This window comes from Pieris rapae, chromosome 18 (assembly GCF_905147795.1).
Source record: "Pieris rapae chromosome 18, ilPieRapa1.1, whole genome shotgun sequence".
Classification (NCBI taxonomy): Eukaryota; Metazoa; Arthropoda; class Insecta; order Lepidoptera; family Pieridae; genus Pieris; species Pieris rapae.
Window position 1 is genome coordinate 1,577,945 of NC_059526.1, and position 17,315 is coordinate 1,595,259.

A 17,315-nucleotide genomic window follows, 5' to 3' on the forward strand; every position below is an offset into this window, starting at 1 on the left:
CTGAGTGAAAATTTAAAAATCCTTTGTTATTTATAATTTTATTGTATATTATAAAAATCGGCCTTAATAGATACCTTTTTCTTTTTAAAAAAGATTTGATTGTAGTTATACCAGGTTATAGAAGAGCAAGAAATTGTTGATGGTCCAATTTTTTTTTTAAAGAAACCTATCAAATCCAGTTTACCTTTATTTAAAAGTAACATTTATTTGTGTCTTCTACACTTTATCATAAGTGCATTTTATAAGTATTTTTTTATATTTAAATAAAAATCTGGACTTTTGACTATAATAGTATTTAAAACTTGGCGTTACAATTTTTAATATTTAGAAAGTGAATATTAAATTGTAATTAATGTATTATTTAAGATTGCTTTTATGGACCTTTATTTTTTTCCTTATAATCCCTTTTTGAATATATATAAAAATAGTTTGTATATATATGTATCTTGAAATTGTCAATTTCTTTACCTAAAACTGCGCTATGAATGTGATTAAAAGAGTTTTAACGAAGACGATATAAATTTAAGAAGAAAATTTAAATTCACGCATAATTCTAAAGATTGCACTAAGTATTCTAAGGGTTATATGTTTTTGTGATTTTTTAATAATTTATTTATTATGTTAATGTTTGCTAGGGCTATCTTAAGTTTCTCCATAGTATTATTTGGAAAAATCACAGTTTGCCAGTGAAATCCAGTAAATAATTCTAAATCGGATAGTTTTTCAATATCATAATAATGAATGAAAACTTTTTGACTGCATATGGTCTCGTGTGAGTTTTAAAACAATAAAAGTTTATTAAAATGCTCGGATATTTTCAAAACTTGATCTAGATTGTGTAGGATTTATAATCTGTGACTGATAATTCAATGGCTTAAAAAATTGAAAGGCAATTTCAGATTGAAATAAGTTTTATTCTTTATTCCACAGATAAGGGAAATTTTCGTAATATTGTATTCTGACAATGACATTGCTCTGGCAGCTATAAGCCAACATAATGCTACATCTTTAAGAAGTTTATATATTTTTGCCGTTTAAATTTAACTTTGATATTAGATATTCACTATTCAAAAATGTAGCAATGGTTTAAATTGTGTATTATTGCAGTGGTTTTGATAATTTCTAGTAAATTAAATATATGGTTCAAATAGACATTGGGGTAAGGCTCGAGAAGAACCTCTTCACGCTCCACGTTTTGTTATCTGTATAATCCAGTCAAATATGAATATTAACTATACCATAGAGTAAAGATATTCGAAAGCGGACGTCATATGTTTGTTTCAAATACACGGAACGCTTGTATAGCTCTGTGGAAATTGTATATTCATTAAAACCTGGAGTTTTTGAATTCTTTGTGACGTAATAAAACTGACACTTGACCCGTAGTTAAAAGTTACATCTCTGGAAATTAATACATTTTGTATTAGTTTACCTTGTACAATTAAAGATTTTTAATAAAATATTCGAAAATATTGCCTTATATTGTCTCTATCTCTATGGTGCCGTTTTAGGCTTTAGTCCTCTTCGTGAAGAGGATTATCTGAGAGGAGGCTGTAGGGCATTATATTCTGTACTGAAACAGATAAAAATATTTTGTCCGGAGTTAATCGCGTCTAATCACGATTAAATGTGAATTTATGTAACTGACCATGCACTCCGCAAGAGCAGTATGAAACTGACCTTGCAATCCGCATGATCAGTTACATAAATTAAAAAAATGTGGATGGAGATGTTAAATCAAGTTAAGATGTTTTTAAATATACCTATGATGAGTATTCATTTGTCTTTTTGCTATAAACAGCAGAGTTTTGTTCACAGTAATACTAAATTGAATCTGTATAATATGAAAATCAATTTCTAATTCGTTATTTTCTGGATTATCATTTAAAAATTACTATACAGTGAAGTATAAATTTAATTAAAATCCAATCAAAATTATTGTATTTTTGTTGCTATTTTTTAATTCATTTGCACGTTTGAGTTAAAATTGTTAACTTATGTAAGGCCTGACATTCGCTTCCATTATTTAACTAACGGATATTTCCGAATTAGTTAAATAAGGCGATGGGATAATCGACACGTGCTGATGTCACACAAATGTGATTAAAAAACGTCTATACGTTAAATAATTATTTATTGTTTCTCGTACATATATTTTTTGAAAATAATAAATAGATTTATGATAGATTCGGTGTTTTTTTTTGTTAACCTTAAACCTTTTTAAAAGTCGTCAGAGCGTCTAAAACTTTAAAATACGTAACAGTAAGTGCACACCCACAACGAGTAAAGGTCTAAAGGTGACTGACATTGAATTTTCGCTCGATGTGAGCACATTACAAGTCGAAAATTCGGCTTGTTAGTATATCGAGGCGAGCAGCTCGATACGAGCGCGCTCCGAGTGAAAATTCGATGTAAGTCGCCACCTTAATATGTAATTTTTCGCTTAGAAAATAATATTTTCATTTTTGGACACATTATTTGAAGTAGGTAAAGATATAATTTCATACTTTAATTATAAGACGACTTCAGGCTTGATATTACCCTATATTAACATTATTTCACGTAATTCAGAGTCGTACAGTCATTCTACAGCTATGACTACGATGACATCTTACTGTAACGCGCTATTTCTTGCTAAGGAAAGCAATACATCATGAATTTAGCTATTGAAGCCGAGCTGGGCAGTCAAGGCCAATGAGATTCGACGAGGATCTTCCATATAACCTACATGAAAATGATGAAAAGCCTTACTTCCTCCAGTCAAATTATGATTTACTCTTCAATTAGCTCAATAGGATTGGATTTCTTGACGAGTTAACTGTCGAACCCGTGAAACGGATAAATAAAATACACATAATTTAAATACTTTTATTTAAAAAAAATCTTACAAAATTGTAATCAAACCCCAAATTTAAGTACAATTACGTTGATATCAGTCAAATGCGAAAAATTTAATATACATTTTAATTTAGTACTAATTTGCAAACTTATGGGTAAATTATAATCTCAATTAACTATAGACCAATATAAGAATAACATAGTGAGTACCACATATTGTCAATAATAATGTGCATATATTATATTAAAACTATAAGATTAAATCATAAATGGCACCAAGGTGTTTATTCCGTACGTTTATACAGTGGCAGATTTACCAGGAGTAGACTGGAGCCTAGGGCGGCAAATTTGGGTAACCGATTTCTGTACTACCTCATAGAATTTAAAAAAATCTTGCGTTTTATGATGTTTTACAGTTTCAGTATGCAACAAATTATGATGATCCCCTCTTAGTTGTCACTGTGCATTCGGTGTAGGAACCCTGCATATAAAACAGCTAGACGCACCCCAGTCGACCTCTGCAGCGTTTATCTCATACTTTGTATGAGTAAGAGTGAAATTGCAGAAAATGTATTTTCTTCTTTCCCCTGCATATACATCTTAGTCCTACTACTGGTAGGAGGTTGGGAACTGGTTGTTTTGTATATAATTGTGTGCAATCTCAAGGTTATTGTTGGATGGTAAAAATAATCTAGGACACAGTACAGTAGACGCAAGTGAAAAACTAAAAAAAACTTTACAGCTTGAAAATTTATAAATCCTCCACTGCGTTTATAAAGTTCTTTAAAACCCCAATACTTATATTTTTAGTACAGAGTTGTTAGCAATAAATATATTGACTTTACAATATAGGTTAAGTAGAACTTATATTTAAAAAGACTATCTATTTCACACGGCAAGTGTTTATATAAAGGCTTTGGCAATAAATATATGATGCGACGGCGTCACTGAAACAAAAATGTAACGTCATTTTTATTTTCTTATCAAAGTTTGTTATTTACATAAAAAAACAAAGCTTCATGATTTATGTAAAATACTACATAATTCCCACTAATACTATTTAATTTCCACTAATACTGCGTAATTCTCAACCCAACGTTATGATAAAATTATTGTTTTGGATTTGAGAAAGGCAATTTGTTAAATGATTTTCAAAGATATACCCACAAATCAATAAAAGCAATTGTGTCATATCAAACATCCAACTATCCGAATGTGAAAAATAATCTATGCTATGTTGGCAAAATAATTCTAAACATGAGACAACCTGTATTGAAGTAACTTCGTCGTAGGAAACTTTAATTTTCTGAATTGTTGAAATGCTTTCTACTGTCTGATAATTTGACGTAAATAATGCTTCATCCATATTTAAATATGATCTACTCACCACAAATCTATTAACTTTCGTTGTCAAAGTCTTGTTGACGGTTGTCGTCTGGACTTTCATATTTTCAAACTTATCCCGCAAACTGTAAAGAAACATTTTATACAACCTGTATAATATAAAAGGTGTAAATAATTTTATATGAATTTCTTGACCCCACTTATTTAAAGTAAGCACTCTGATATGGTTTTAGAAACATTTTTTTAATAAACGAAAAATACGAAAGTATTTGATAATAGCTTTTCTTGAATATGTTTAACTTATTTGTAAAAAAATAAATCGGTCTAAGACAATGTAGAATGTGGGTAGATCAGGTTAAGAAAGCAGGAAGTGCATGGCAGAGTTTGCGCAGTGACAGAAATGACGGGCGTTTGGGGCAGTTCAAGTATATTGAATTTAAATTTAAGCAGATTGAATGTAATTTATCCCCCCCTCTCCCACTTCTTGTCAAGTAAGTAAGTAAAACTCTCAAGAATAATAGTAAATAAACGAATTAATTTTGTGGAATCCTTGAAAATACATTCCGTTTTCAAGCATAGATAATGTGTGGGTAATATATAAAAAAATACCATTGACATAATCACCAAATAAGAAAATTAAAAAACATAGTGCTTACCAAATTTTGCCAAAAAAATAAATGAGAGATAACAATAAATGTAAGTCTAACCTGTCCCTCTTCATAATAACGGTTACACAATTAGGTAGAAAGAGCCGAAGTGTACTTTAGTTTTTTTTTTTATAGAACAGGGGGCAAACGGGCAGGAGGCTCACCTGATGTTAAGATGGTAAATTCAATGAGACTTACTTTTCATTGTGTGTGTACTTCAATAATACAAATAAATATTAAAATCGCTTGAGACTGTACCTCTTAGCAGTGGCGAGGGAGTCTCCATCTTCCTCTTGATCCCTCTCTATGATGAGAGTTGAGGGAGAACGCTGTGGTTCGCTTTCGGACCAATGTTCGAAGCGGTCTCGGAAACTCTTCGTACGAGCTAATTGTTGAGCCTAAAATATTTTTTTTAATTATTGTTACTTAATCAGGACTGGTTCTCTTGTTGTAAGCACAGGGGGAAACTGGCAGCTTAGCTTATGTTAAGTAATACCGATGCCCCAAAATGCCAGAGGACGAGCGAGTGTGTTGCCGGCCTTTTAAGAATTGGAACGCTACCTTAAAAAACGCTCAGTGGATGAAAGACAGCTGAAGCTCAATCTGAATCTGAATCAACTCCTCTGAACAATTTCACACTCCCAATAGCAAGTTGGAAGGCGATTTTTGTTTTTTTTTTTTTTTATAGAACCGGGGGCAAACGGGCAGGAGGCTCACCTGATGTTAAGTGATACCGCCGCCCATGGACACTCAATGCCAGAGGGCTCGCGAGTAAAAATAATTTTGTATATTGTCTTATTATTTTTTTCTTGCCTGATTCTTGTCTGATTATATCTAGGTCTTCATACCTGTTGAAGAGCCTCGTCTCTCTGACGCGCCTCGTAATACGTTCTGCGAGCCTCGTCTTCGCTATCTTCCTCCTCGCTGTACTCTTCCGATGATGTTGTGTCGCCTGTATGGGTGTTCTCCCCGGGTGGTGGGGGGGTAAAACGCTTTAACGGCTTCGGGCCTATAAAAAACGAATCGTTTTCACTAACTTTTTAAAATACAATTCTTATTATAAAACACACAAAACACATTATTTCAAGCTTACCCTGCGGTTCATCATTTTTGTGTCTCTGTTCCTCCATCTCTCTAAACACGGAGATCATGCGAGATGCCGTGTGCCGACTCGCAGCTAAATTGGTGTCGGCGACGGCATCTTCACTCCGCACTACGCTTGGCTCGTGGTATATTTCGGGGGATGGGGATTTGGGTCGCTAAATAAAATAGATAAATTTGATATAAGACATATGTGGAAACGAGGCTTAGCTAATGCGAGCGATATGCCATTTTTATTTTTAGCACTGAAAACACCAGGATAGCTATAATCTTTTTAGGCCTAGGCCTCAGATTTCTGTACCTGTTACATGATCATTTGTCAACCTAATATGCTTATAGGTCAGTCACTAGTGCCTGACACATGCCGACGTCTTTTCGGAACTTAAATGAGCACATACAAAGTCCATTGGTCGGGAATCGAACCTACGGCCTCATGATGAGGTTAAGAATCGCACGCGGAAGACACTAGGCCAACACTGTTGCTATTTTTACCACGCTTATAAAATTAAATCTAATTTTATTAAATTTATTTTCACTGACTAAAAATTATGAAACCGTTTAATAATAATTAAATAGATCAGACCACATGTAAATAAAGATTTTTATGTTAATTCTCTTCTACTGGACATACCTGGGTCTGCCGTGGCGGAGTCATACGGAACTCCTTACGCTTAGCTTCAGGCTGATAAGTCTCGAAGAACTTAAATCGGTCCGAGATGTCTGACGTCTCAATCTTCACGTCCTCCAGTTTGTCAGCAGCACGGACCACGTCTTTTGGTACGAATGGCTGAAACAGTATTGTTTAGAGTAATATACTCCCAAAACAAGACAATTTCGATAATCAAGCTGTCTGGATCCATGACCATTCAGACAAGAGTGAAGAAGAAGATAAGAGAATAGCAAGAACAGGACGTTTAAAGAGAAAAGATTTAATTGGTATGAATACAGAATCTGGTCCAGACGACAAAAAATAACACATTTATGGCCCGCGTCATTTTGGCCAAAAAGGTGCTCTATTTGATGTAGACCTATGATTTGATTGACTAAAACATTGACTTTCTTTAGACTAAAACTTTTATCGTATTAGAATTATATATCCTAAGTACGAGAAAATCTCTGTGAAGCGCTGTACTATCAAAATATATATGTTTTAAAGGTATATGTACATTTTACAGCGAACAAAAACCTGACATGGTTTATCCGTTGCTGTCAGTGCTCACTTAATTGTTATACATAAACTATTAAAGCAGATACAATAAGTATACTTAACAGACAAAAGTGAATAAAGTTAGGTAGTATGTTTGTAAGTATCTTACTGCTAAACTTATCAGTAGTCACAAATATGTTCTGCATCTCCAGTGGCAGTTCATTTAGAACGCTAGGCAAGTAGTACATCCATGTTTTTTGACCATACACATTATTCAACTTAGGCAAGTGAAATGATTTTTGATACAGTATGTTACGCAATCTATCTGGTCGCTTTTTCTCTTTTCCTTCAAAAACGCTTTGCCATATTATATTAATAATGGAAAACAAATATGAATGCCCGTCGCCAGTACCATCTCTCCTCACTGCTTTATAGTCTTATGCGACATCGTGAACAACATACAAGTCAAGCGTATCATACAATATATATCTAATATATAAAATTCGAAACGGCTCGACCGATTCTCATGAAATTTTGTGTGCGTATTGGGTAGGTCTGAGAAACGTCTATTTTTCATCCCCCTAAATCTTAAGGGTGGTACACCCCTAAATTTTTTATTTATTTTTTAGGCAAAATTTTTCGTTTTTATTTTTTTACGATACACCATACAAAAATACACGCAAGCCTAAATTTTCACCCCTATACAATCATCCCTTATGTTTTTTTTGTTAATTATAAACTTTAATTTTTTGGCACAAAACATGGCAAAACAACGTTTGCCGGGTCAGCTAGTACATACATATATAAAAGAGCATCTTTTCGTGGTAATTTTAGATACAATATGACTAAGTGCTGGTACATTCTTCCACCTCCACTGCGCACATCCAAGGTACGTCTTTCAAAATAATAATAATAATAAAAGTTATCAGAATCTAGTTGCATCTCCTATTTTATGTTCCGTTTGTTTGTTTGTTTAATTGTGTTTTATATATTTTTTTACTTACGATTTCCTTTCGTTTCGGCACATCCTGCGGCGGTGGAGATAGTGGCGGCATAGTTTTGGCGTTAGCGTCCAACTCTAGGAATATAGATCTTGATTTCTTTGCGATTCCTGAAAATGAAGAAACAACATTCCAACAAAGGGAGTTTGGACCAAATTTAACTGAATTTAAACTAGTATAATAAAAGGCATATAAAGGTATATAAATAGGTTTCTGATATTATTATCTAGTCGTTTACTAAAACGAATTAACCATTAATGATTTTAAATGAATCAAAACTTTGCGCTATGCATCAGTAAAAAACATTTTTTTTAAATCTTTCTACACTTTCATTGAAACATTTTTATAAAAGTTATGGCGTCTGTCACATTAGAACTTGTTAATAAAACCAAATAAATTACTCCAAAAACATTCTGACCTTCATTAAAAACGGCCCGATCTTCGAATTCCCGATTTTTAGGAGCTTGATTCTCGTCATTGTACACTTCGCCATTTTCAAATCGCTCCTTAATGGCGCGAGCTTTTTCAGCATCCAATTCAAGTTCTTTGGATATTTTTTCTGATGATGTTACACCTGGAAAGAAACATAGTCAATTTTAGTTTTTTTAGGGTGGATAAATATTAGTGCGTTTAAACCCTGGATATTTTCTATGTGTAATTAGCACTTGTAAGAAAAAAAATTCTAAACGTCTGGTAGAAAGACAAAAATTAACGTGCGTCAGACGAGGTACCTACCTAAAGTAGATAATATAAATTATGATAATTACTTAGGTATATTTGTTTTAAAGATTCAATATATTTCTCTATTATATGAAAGAGAATAGTTTACAATACGTGTAACCATGTTTGCCGAACAACTGGGAAATAGAATAAAAATATGTCAAATCAATATGGAAAGAAGAACAACAAGAGTAAAAAGATAAGAGATATAGAAATAATGAGATTAAAAACGCCTACAACACATACTTAAGTGGATATGTACGTGTCATATGAAAGAGAAGAAGCAAAAATTTAGCAGAATCATAGCAGTGTGGTACCTCATGGCAAAGGAAAAAACGCAAGGAAGCTTGGAAAACAAGAGATGAAGTTTTTGTCGAAGGAAGCTGAATAATCGTTAGCTGATATTACTTTAGGCACATTTACTTTATATTTAGCATGCATGTTGAGAGCATTAAAGGATTTTTATATAATTTTATACATCATTATATATAAATAATTTCGTGACATATAGTTGAGTGCCATGACCTTGTCGTAAGATAAATAAATTTATTGCGTAGTTTAATCTGTATTAATAAAAAAAATCTTTAGTAAGAGATATTACTCTATACATAATGTAATGTAATGGTGAAAGAAAATACAAAAGTGCCTGCTTAATATTAGTATATAAGGTTATCTTGTATCATACCTTGTTCACTCTGCATCACGGATTGTTCATACATTTCCTTTATTTTTGCTTGTTTTCCCTGCAAACAGTCAAATAAATTATATAAAGATAAGGTTAAAATCATAAATCTACACGGAAATTATTTTTAGCAAATTTAGAATCTTCAATTGTGGTGTTACAAAATTTCAGTTTCAATTTCAATTAAGTAGCCGAAACTTTGTCTTGACAAGTAAAGATGATATACATGTCACAATAAAGTAGTTAAATCAGAGAGTTTTGTCTAGGAACGTTTAGGAAACTCGTTAAACGTTTCGATTTATCACTTATCTGACGGAACTTTAGCGATTTGATTAAATATCGACATTTAATTAACTGTCTAGAGATTCAATTCACTCCCTGATTCAACTACTTTACTGCGACACATATAGGTACTGCTATCAGTAAATGGTTGATGGTATAGTGGTATAAATTAATGGTTACAGTATTTTATATACAAAATAAGACCTACTGAATATAAACAAAAAAAATCAAGCTGTTTCAAGAAGTTCAAACCAGGTTTGCATGTAACATGCATTAAAATAATTTCCTATGTTGCTTAACGTATATATAATACGTACCATAAACAATCTGCTCCGAATATTTTGTATTTCCTGTTTCCGCTCTCTATGTCTTTCGGTGTTGGTATGCTGTCCGCTCTCGAAGCGACCCACTATTTCGCTCATATTACAGAACGAAACTGGCTGTTCCCGACTTCCACTGTGCTTGTACGAGTTTTTGAGGACCGAGTCTTCATCTATAATTGATGAGAAACAGAGACGAAAGATAGAGTACGTACGATAACGAGAATCATAATTATTACGTAATTTGGGTGAGGGCCCCCTCCCCCTTTTTTGTTTACAAACGTTACGATGCATTACAGGGGCGGAAGGGGGGACATAATATGTTAAGTAAAAATGGGCACTAATAGGGGAGTATACTAATAGGGGGGGGGGGGGGGTTACAGAAAACGTTACATAGGGGAGGGGGAATCAAAAGTTCGTAAAACTTGAACTATGTGATGACAAAATTAAAAAGTCTGACGAAGTTGTCGAAGAGTATAGGAATTTTTGGGTCTAACATTTTATGCAGTGAATATAAATTGTATCAAACTATACTATTTCAAACATTTTGAGATAATCTGAATACAAATTCTTAAAAGACCGGCAACGCACTCGCGAGCCCTCTAGCATCGAGAGTGTTCATGGGCGGCGGTATCACTCAACATCAGGGGAGCCTCCTGCCCAAAAAAAATACTCTTACCGTCCTCTTCCCCTCTTTCGCTGGAGCTATCTTCAGCTTCCACACCATTTAAGTACTCATCAGACACACCAATGTCCATTCCCTTTGCTTTAAACCTGAAATAAAAATATACTATTTTAACTGCCTTTTTATAATAATAATTTAGACCGCATCTTTAAATTTTATTTATTTCCACTAACTATTATACCTATATCTTAACAGTTACTGCTAATGTAATAGAACTACACAATTATACCCACACCGATTGATCTACATAAAAAACATTCAAATTATATATAACTCTTGTGAAGTCTAGTATACAAACAAATATGTGACTGACAAATTTGTTTGTATACTTCGATATAAATTATGTTTATTAATTGTATTCCGCGCTTCGCTAACAGTTGATATAATATTTTATCTGTATTGAATAAAAAACTTACATAATTCCAAATAGGTCTACTCTCTATGAGTGCTCTAGTAATAAGAAAGGTTACACATGTTGTACATTTATTTATAGAACAATACTTTTGTATAAAATTCGACTCTAACCCGTTGACGTAAAATTGATTTTTGTATAGCGATCCTGTAGAAATTGACCTAATTCACCGATACATTGAACTTCACCTATTTTCGTTTTTAAAAGTTCTTAAGTATTTTACGTATTATGTACAGTTGGTAAAAAGGAGAGAACTAGTTTTTTTCGCTATGTATCGTATTTTTTTTTTCATACGACAAACAGAATGCCCACCCCCTGATGCCCATGGACATTCCAATGCATTTCACGAATTGGTACGCTCTTTTATTGAAGGATCCTAAGTCGAAGGGTGGTGTGTCCTAATACAACAAAAGGTTTTGAATGTGAAAAAATATCACAGCTGTAGAAAAAGTTAAATTATCTGTATTTATTCAGTCATTCAGTCACCGTGACCACGCACGCTGTAAGGCACGCGAAACCTCGGGAAAAATTTAAAATTATGTAAAATAATAAGTAAGTAATATACAGCTTCAAGGGTACATTGCTAATCTCGTTCTAATGAAGATAATCTTGGTGGTTGTCGAACAACACAAACACAGGTATACAAATTAAATGGCGGTTGCACCCACTCGTTATGACGTCACAAGACCACCTCATAGGCATAAAGGAGGAACCTTCTGCCCACCACAGGATGCCTATCCCAAAATGGCACAACAAAAATTGTAAAATAATAAGTAGACACTCAAACACTTCACACAGATACCCCTCAACGTTTCTATAGGGAAATGTTGTTCTGAGGCGGCTAAATGTTATACTTACTTGGCCAATTTAGACAGAAGAGTGGAACTTTTCTCGCGATGGTGTTTTTCCAGAGTAGGCTTTTCTTCAGGCTGTGCTTTCTTCTCGAACACCTCGAAACGAGACTTCACGTCCAGAGATGCCAGCTCTTCTAGACCCAAGTCTGGTTTATCTGATGCTATAATAAAGTAATAATAAAGAAGATAAGTCAGTCCACTTGCGTCTTGCAGGGTAACTAAGGTGCTGTCTTTTTCCATCACAGCGTAAACACGTGATAGAAAGAGAGAGACTTAGATTCTAGGGACTAGCGTGTGCGACTGGATCTATATACTTTATATTATGTAATTGAAATTATTATTTAAAACCCTCAGCACAGAATTTTTTTTTGGTTTTTTTTTACGTAAAAAAGTTATAGTAGCAACAAATTCTCACTTCCCTCTTTCAGAATAATAATCGAAGTACTTTAAAAACCTTTTTTTTTGTTTCCCCAATTTTTCTCTCTATTAAAACCTTCCTCAGAGTTCAAGGGATATATAATAAAAAATATTCGATTTGCTCCAGCCGTCTTGAGATTTGCGCTTAGCAATATATTTCGCGATTCATTTAGATAATATGCATTTATTGCTTCTAAGCATACATAGAAACTGCCACAACTTATGTTGGCAATTGTGACATATCTATATATTACTAAGTGCATGGTTCCTTTGTTTTATATAATAAGAGGGCAAACGAGATTACGGGCCGCCCAAAAGGGGCAGTCATCGCAGCCCGTAGACACCCATTTTTAGTGGGTGCGTTGCCTGCCTTTCAGTGAGGAGTACACTAGAATTTTGATGCCTCGGTTTCAAGTAATTATCCTTTTATACAGGCCACACATAAATGGCATAACAGGCCATACAAAGCACAACAAAAAACATATGACAAAAATAAAATTGTGTTTGTTCTGACTTACCTCGCACGACGTCAGGTGGAAGTTCCACTGGGTTGCTCTCGCAGATTATCATTTGATGTTTTCTTGGGGCAGCTGTAAAATATTTTTTATTATTATATTAACCAATAACCAATGACGTTACTTGAGTCATGGGTCTTAGATTTGGATTTCTTCGTGATCATTAGTTTTTTTCTAATAGGTTAGCTTTGTGCCTGACACACGGCATCCTTTTAAAGTCTGCTGCGGGGCCATCTTCAGGGATGACAGTCGAACAACACACATATAAACCAAATTCAACAATGCAAGTTTCTTCTTCAGAGAAAACTGGATAAGGAAATATTCATACGTTGATAATAATTGATTTCATGGAAATTAGAATCACTGTATATGTATTTTGAATTTTTTACTACAAGTAATACTATGTAGTTTTATTTATAAGAGAAAATAGAAATACCAACTCAGATAATCTAAGTACTACTACTAAGTAGTATATACGTAAAATATTTATTATATACTATATAGAACATTTTTATGTTTTGATTATTATACATCATATTGTTATAATATAGAATCAAATGACGTCGTTGACCAATGTATATGTCGCAGGCATTTTGTATGATTCCGCCGTTTACATACGGCGTCGGCAGTTTATAAACGCTCGCTGTTATTTAAAATGCCGAAGGCAAAATGTATAATGCCGTGTCATTATGTAATAGGCCTAAACATTTGATTGTCGATTGAATCGCTATATACATAATGCCGCGGCAAATTGAAGTATTTAGTTCTGTTTTTTACCACGCGCGTCGCTGTTGACCGAAACAAACAAAATGGCGTCAAGTAATGGTTTTGTGTCACAAAAAATGATTGAAAACAGTGCAAATACTATGTGTTCAAAAGACTTTTCACAAAATAATTGTGATTTTAAAGACATTTATTATAGTGAGTTGAAAAAGTATTACGATCTTCAAGCGGGAGCAGTAAAAAAGCCGTGGACAAATGAGAAGATTTTTGAGGTTATCCGGCTCCTAAAAGATGCTAAGGTGTCCATAGAATCTGGTTCTCGGAAGAGCCCTGCACAATATTTCTGGTCAAAAAAATGTTTGACATGCGCAAATAAATAATTCTTGATTTCTGTATTACTAAAACCCGCCTAATAATAATAGGCGAATTTTTTATTTCTTTTTATAATATTTTTCTAAATATGTTTTTCTTTGGATATTTTTTGTATTTGATTACTAAGACCCGCCTAATAATTACAGGCGAATTTTTGATTTCTTTTTATAATATTTTTCTAAATATCTTTTTCTTTGGACATTTTTGTATTTGATTACTTAGACCCGCCTAATAATTACAGGCGAATTTTCGATTTCTTTTTATAATATTTTTCTGAATATGTTTTCATCTGGATATTTTTGTATTTGACTGTGTAGAGGTATTGGGAAATATTAATAAATTTCGTTGAAATACGGATTTCAACAATACCAAACTAAGCAAATTATAACTAGGTTAATTTAAAATTAGTGTGAAGGAAAATATACTATATTTTTTAAATATTAATATTTAGTCATTTTGAAATGAATAACATTACAACAACTTACAAAAACACAACAACAAACATAGCAACACAAACACAACACAACATAAAGCCGTGACTCCTGCTCTCAAACAATATACAAAACATACCCCCGCGGGGTAGAGAGAGGAAGGGTTTCTCAAACATTTCCCTTCCCACAATAACAAACACACAACATAACATACACAACAACAACAAACAACATAAATAACATAACACACACATACATTGAAAGTGCCATATTATCCTAAGAAGTTTAATTATTGTTTAAAATATAAATGTCGTTATTGTTACTTAAATATTTTAACTAAGTAAGAAACCAAAGCACTGATTGTTAATTTTAACTAAGTAAGAAACAAAAGCACTAATTGCTAAAATAAAGTCTGATTTGTCCCAACTGTGTTTTCTTCATGGTCACCCTAAAACTACAACCAACGTTGAAATTACAACAATTGAACGAGTTGTCATATTGCCTTTGGCATTTTAAATAACAGCGAGCGTTTATAAACTGCCGACGCCGTATGTAAACGGCGGAATCATACAAAATGCCTGCGACATATATATTTTAAATTTTATATTAACTCAATTTAATTTTGTGGGCCGATCCCGGCGGCACTGCAATGCCGGGCCGACCCGTGACAGGAGTGGAGCGAGCCCCGAACATCCCGTCAGTTTCCAAAAATCAGTTTAATATACTGGTCCCGCTATGCGGGAACTTTCAGATATTAAGCTGAAAAGAACAGATACTACACTTTGATCTTAGCCAAAAGGCCGAGAAGCGATAAAGAATTTTTACGAACGCAAGGTAATCATTCGTTTTGCAGTAACTTTGCTAGCGCCTTTTAGGAAACTGCACTGGATAGTATCGCCACCTATTAGCAGTAGGAATCATTAAAGTTTGCTGAATTATTTTTTTAATTGTTAATTAAAGATAGTACTTTAATAATTGTGTGACTGATACATTATATTTATACATTATTTTTTGTATTTTTTATCAGAAGAGGATATGTAGTCTTGTTATTTGAAATGTCAAGTAACAATCAGGTTTACAGCCCCCGCTAGATGGCGCGCGTATAAAATTATAAATATGAGTATTAAATATAACAAAAACTATAATTTATTTAACCAATAAAATTACCGTCAGTTTCATCTTCATCATCAACCGGCTTCGGTTCAAACAGTTGCTTGAAGTGTGGCTTACAGTACAATGTTGTATGGTCGCTTTGATACGTCTCCATTCTAGTAAGAAAACGAGTATTATAATAGAGGATATGGTATAAGTTCATGAAGAATGTTAGATACACTCACATAAATTTATATAACAAATTATAATAAAAATACATATTTGCATATTTAAGCAGTCAAAAGTATGAAATGTATACTTTGAATTGAAGTTATAGCTTATATTTGGCGACATTTTTCTTTAATTGATTTTGTATAATTTCATACAACTAGTACTAGTGTAGCGTAGTGTAGTGTGGTGGAAAATATTTTACGTATTCGTATAATATTTTTGTTATTTACTCAGTGTGGGCTGTGGGGTATAAACTCGAAATACTCGTCGTTTGCAATAGCGCCCGTAGATGGCGCTAAAAAGCATATTTATGTATATTTTTTTTAATACTCACGTAAGTTGTTTATTGCACTGAACACATCGAAAGCATTCTTTGTGCCAAGCTCTCTTTTCGGCTTTAATCCTCTCCATAGCGTACACTGGCCTGGAGCATTTGGCACAAGTGGGGTTTTCTTCAGACGCCTTCATCTTTTTAAATAGCTTTTCTGAGCTTTTTGACTGAAAGAAACATTAATAATTGTAGGTTGGTACTTGGTGATATAAAGGATGAAATGTAAAATAATTAACCTTAATTTTAAAATAATAAATGGATAGCATTATTTTAATTTTATATTTGTACTTTATAATAAACTTATTTAAATTACGTGTTATTTAATTTGTATTTTTTTATTACGAATATAGTTTACGCAGATTTAGTGCGTTTCCCAGTAATAGCTTGCTATTGGTCTTTTGAGTCTTAGCGCTAAGTATGTCAAATACGTATTTACAGACCTATTTTAACAGTGTAATAAGCATGCATGCTGTTTCGATAATGCGCAGTGCGTTCATGCATGTTAAAATTTTATAAATGCATCATGCATTCTTATCCATTAGGCTTATACAGATCAAAATTATTTAATAAACATCTATATAAAAAAAAATGTTTGAAAATAATGCGTAAAAGAGTCACGATATATTAATGTATTTATGTTATATTATTGTTTTTACTTTTACCAATTAAAAAAAAATTGACATAACATAATAAAAATATTTTATTATTTAATATAAAAGTATATATACTTATTTAATCGTTGGAAACAATTTTTTCTTCTACCGCTACATAGACATTTTATTAATTATTTTTTGTCATTATGATAAAAAAACTAAGTAAAATTAAATGTTTTATGATAAAAGTATATGTATTACAAAAAATATAAAAAGAAAAAACAAAACGATCGACGAGGATGGGATTCGAACCCACGCGTGCAGAGCACATTGGATTAGCAGTCCAACGCCTTAACCACTCGGCCACCTCGTCATATCAATGTAAGTTGAAATAATACATCAATACTTAACTGAGATATGCAACGTAAAACGCTTTTAAGGAACAAATTAATATCTTCGATTAGATCCGTATCTCTAATCGATTATCAATCAAACTTGGCCAAATTTAGTCTACAGAGATTAAAATACCGATGCCTAATCGCTTGATTATAACTAAGTAGCTGACGAAAATCTTACG

General features: G+C 32.9%; 1 protein-coding gene and 2 non-coding genes across 3 annotated transcripts in view; all 3 read right to left on the reverse strand.

Moving 5' to 3' along the window:
• Positions 1 to 2,854: 2,854 nt before the first annotated feature.
• LOC110999734 (LIM domain and actin-binding protein 1) overlaps positions 2,855 to 17,315 on the reverse strand; it is a 29,891-nt gene continuing 15,430 nt past the window's right edge. The window contains exons 3-17 of the mRNA XM_022268945.2: positions 16,149 to 16,312; positions 15,659 to 15,759; positions 12,969 to 13,040; positions 12,038 to 12,194; positions 10,762 to 10,856; positions 10,080 to 10,255; positions 9,484 to 9,541; positions 8,497 to 8,652; positions 8,082 to 8,188; positions 6,562 to 6,717; positions 5,923 to 6,088; positions 5,678 to 5,838; positions 5,088 to 5,227; positions 4,226 to 4,307; positions 2,855 to 3,785 (exon numbers count right to left, since the gene is read on the reverse strand). Coding sequence (XP_022124637.2) covers positions 3,783 to 3,785; positions 4,226 to 4,307; positions 5,088 to 5,227; positions 5,678 to 5,838; positions 5,923 to 6,088; positions 6,562 to 6,717; positions 8,082 to 8,188; positions 8,497 to 8,652; positions 9,484 to 9,541; positions 10,080 to 10,255; positions 10,762 to 10,856; positions 12,038 to 12,194; positions 12,969 to 13,040; positions 15,659 to 15,759; positions 16,149 to 16,312 — 1,794 coding nt within the window. The 3' untranslated portion in view covers positions 2,855 to 3,782. The remainder of the gene's footprint in view (positions 3,786 to 4,225; positions 4,308 to 5,087; positions 5,228 to 5,677; positions 5,839 to 5,922; positions 6,089 to 6,561; positions 6,718 to 8,081; positions 8,189 to 8,496; positions 8,653 to 9,483; positions 9,542 to 10,079; positions 10,256 to 10,761; positions 10,857 to 12,037; positions 12,195 to 12,968; positions 13,041 to 15,658; positions 15,760 to 16,148; positions 16,313 to 17,315) is intronic.
• Positions 15,111 to 15,303, reverse strand: LOC123689989. The gene has a single exon (XR_006750831.1). It is a non-coding gene; the product is annotated as a U2 spliceosomal RNA (small nuclear RNA).
• Positions 17,030 to 17,111, reverse strand: Trnas-gcu. The gene has a single exon. It is a non-coding gene; the product is annotated as a tRNA-Ser (tRNA).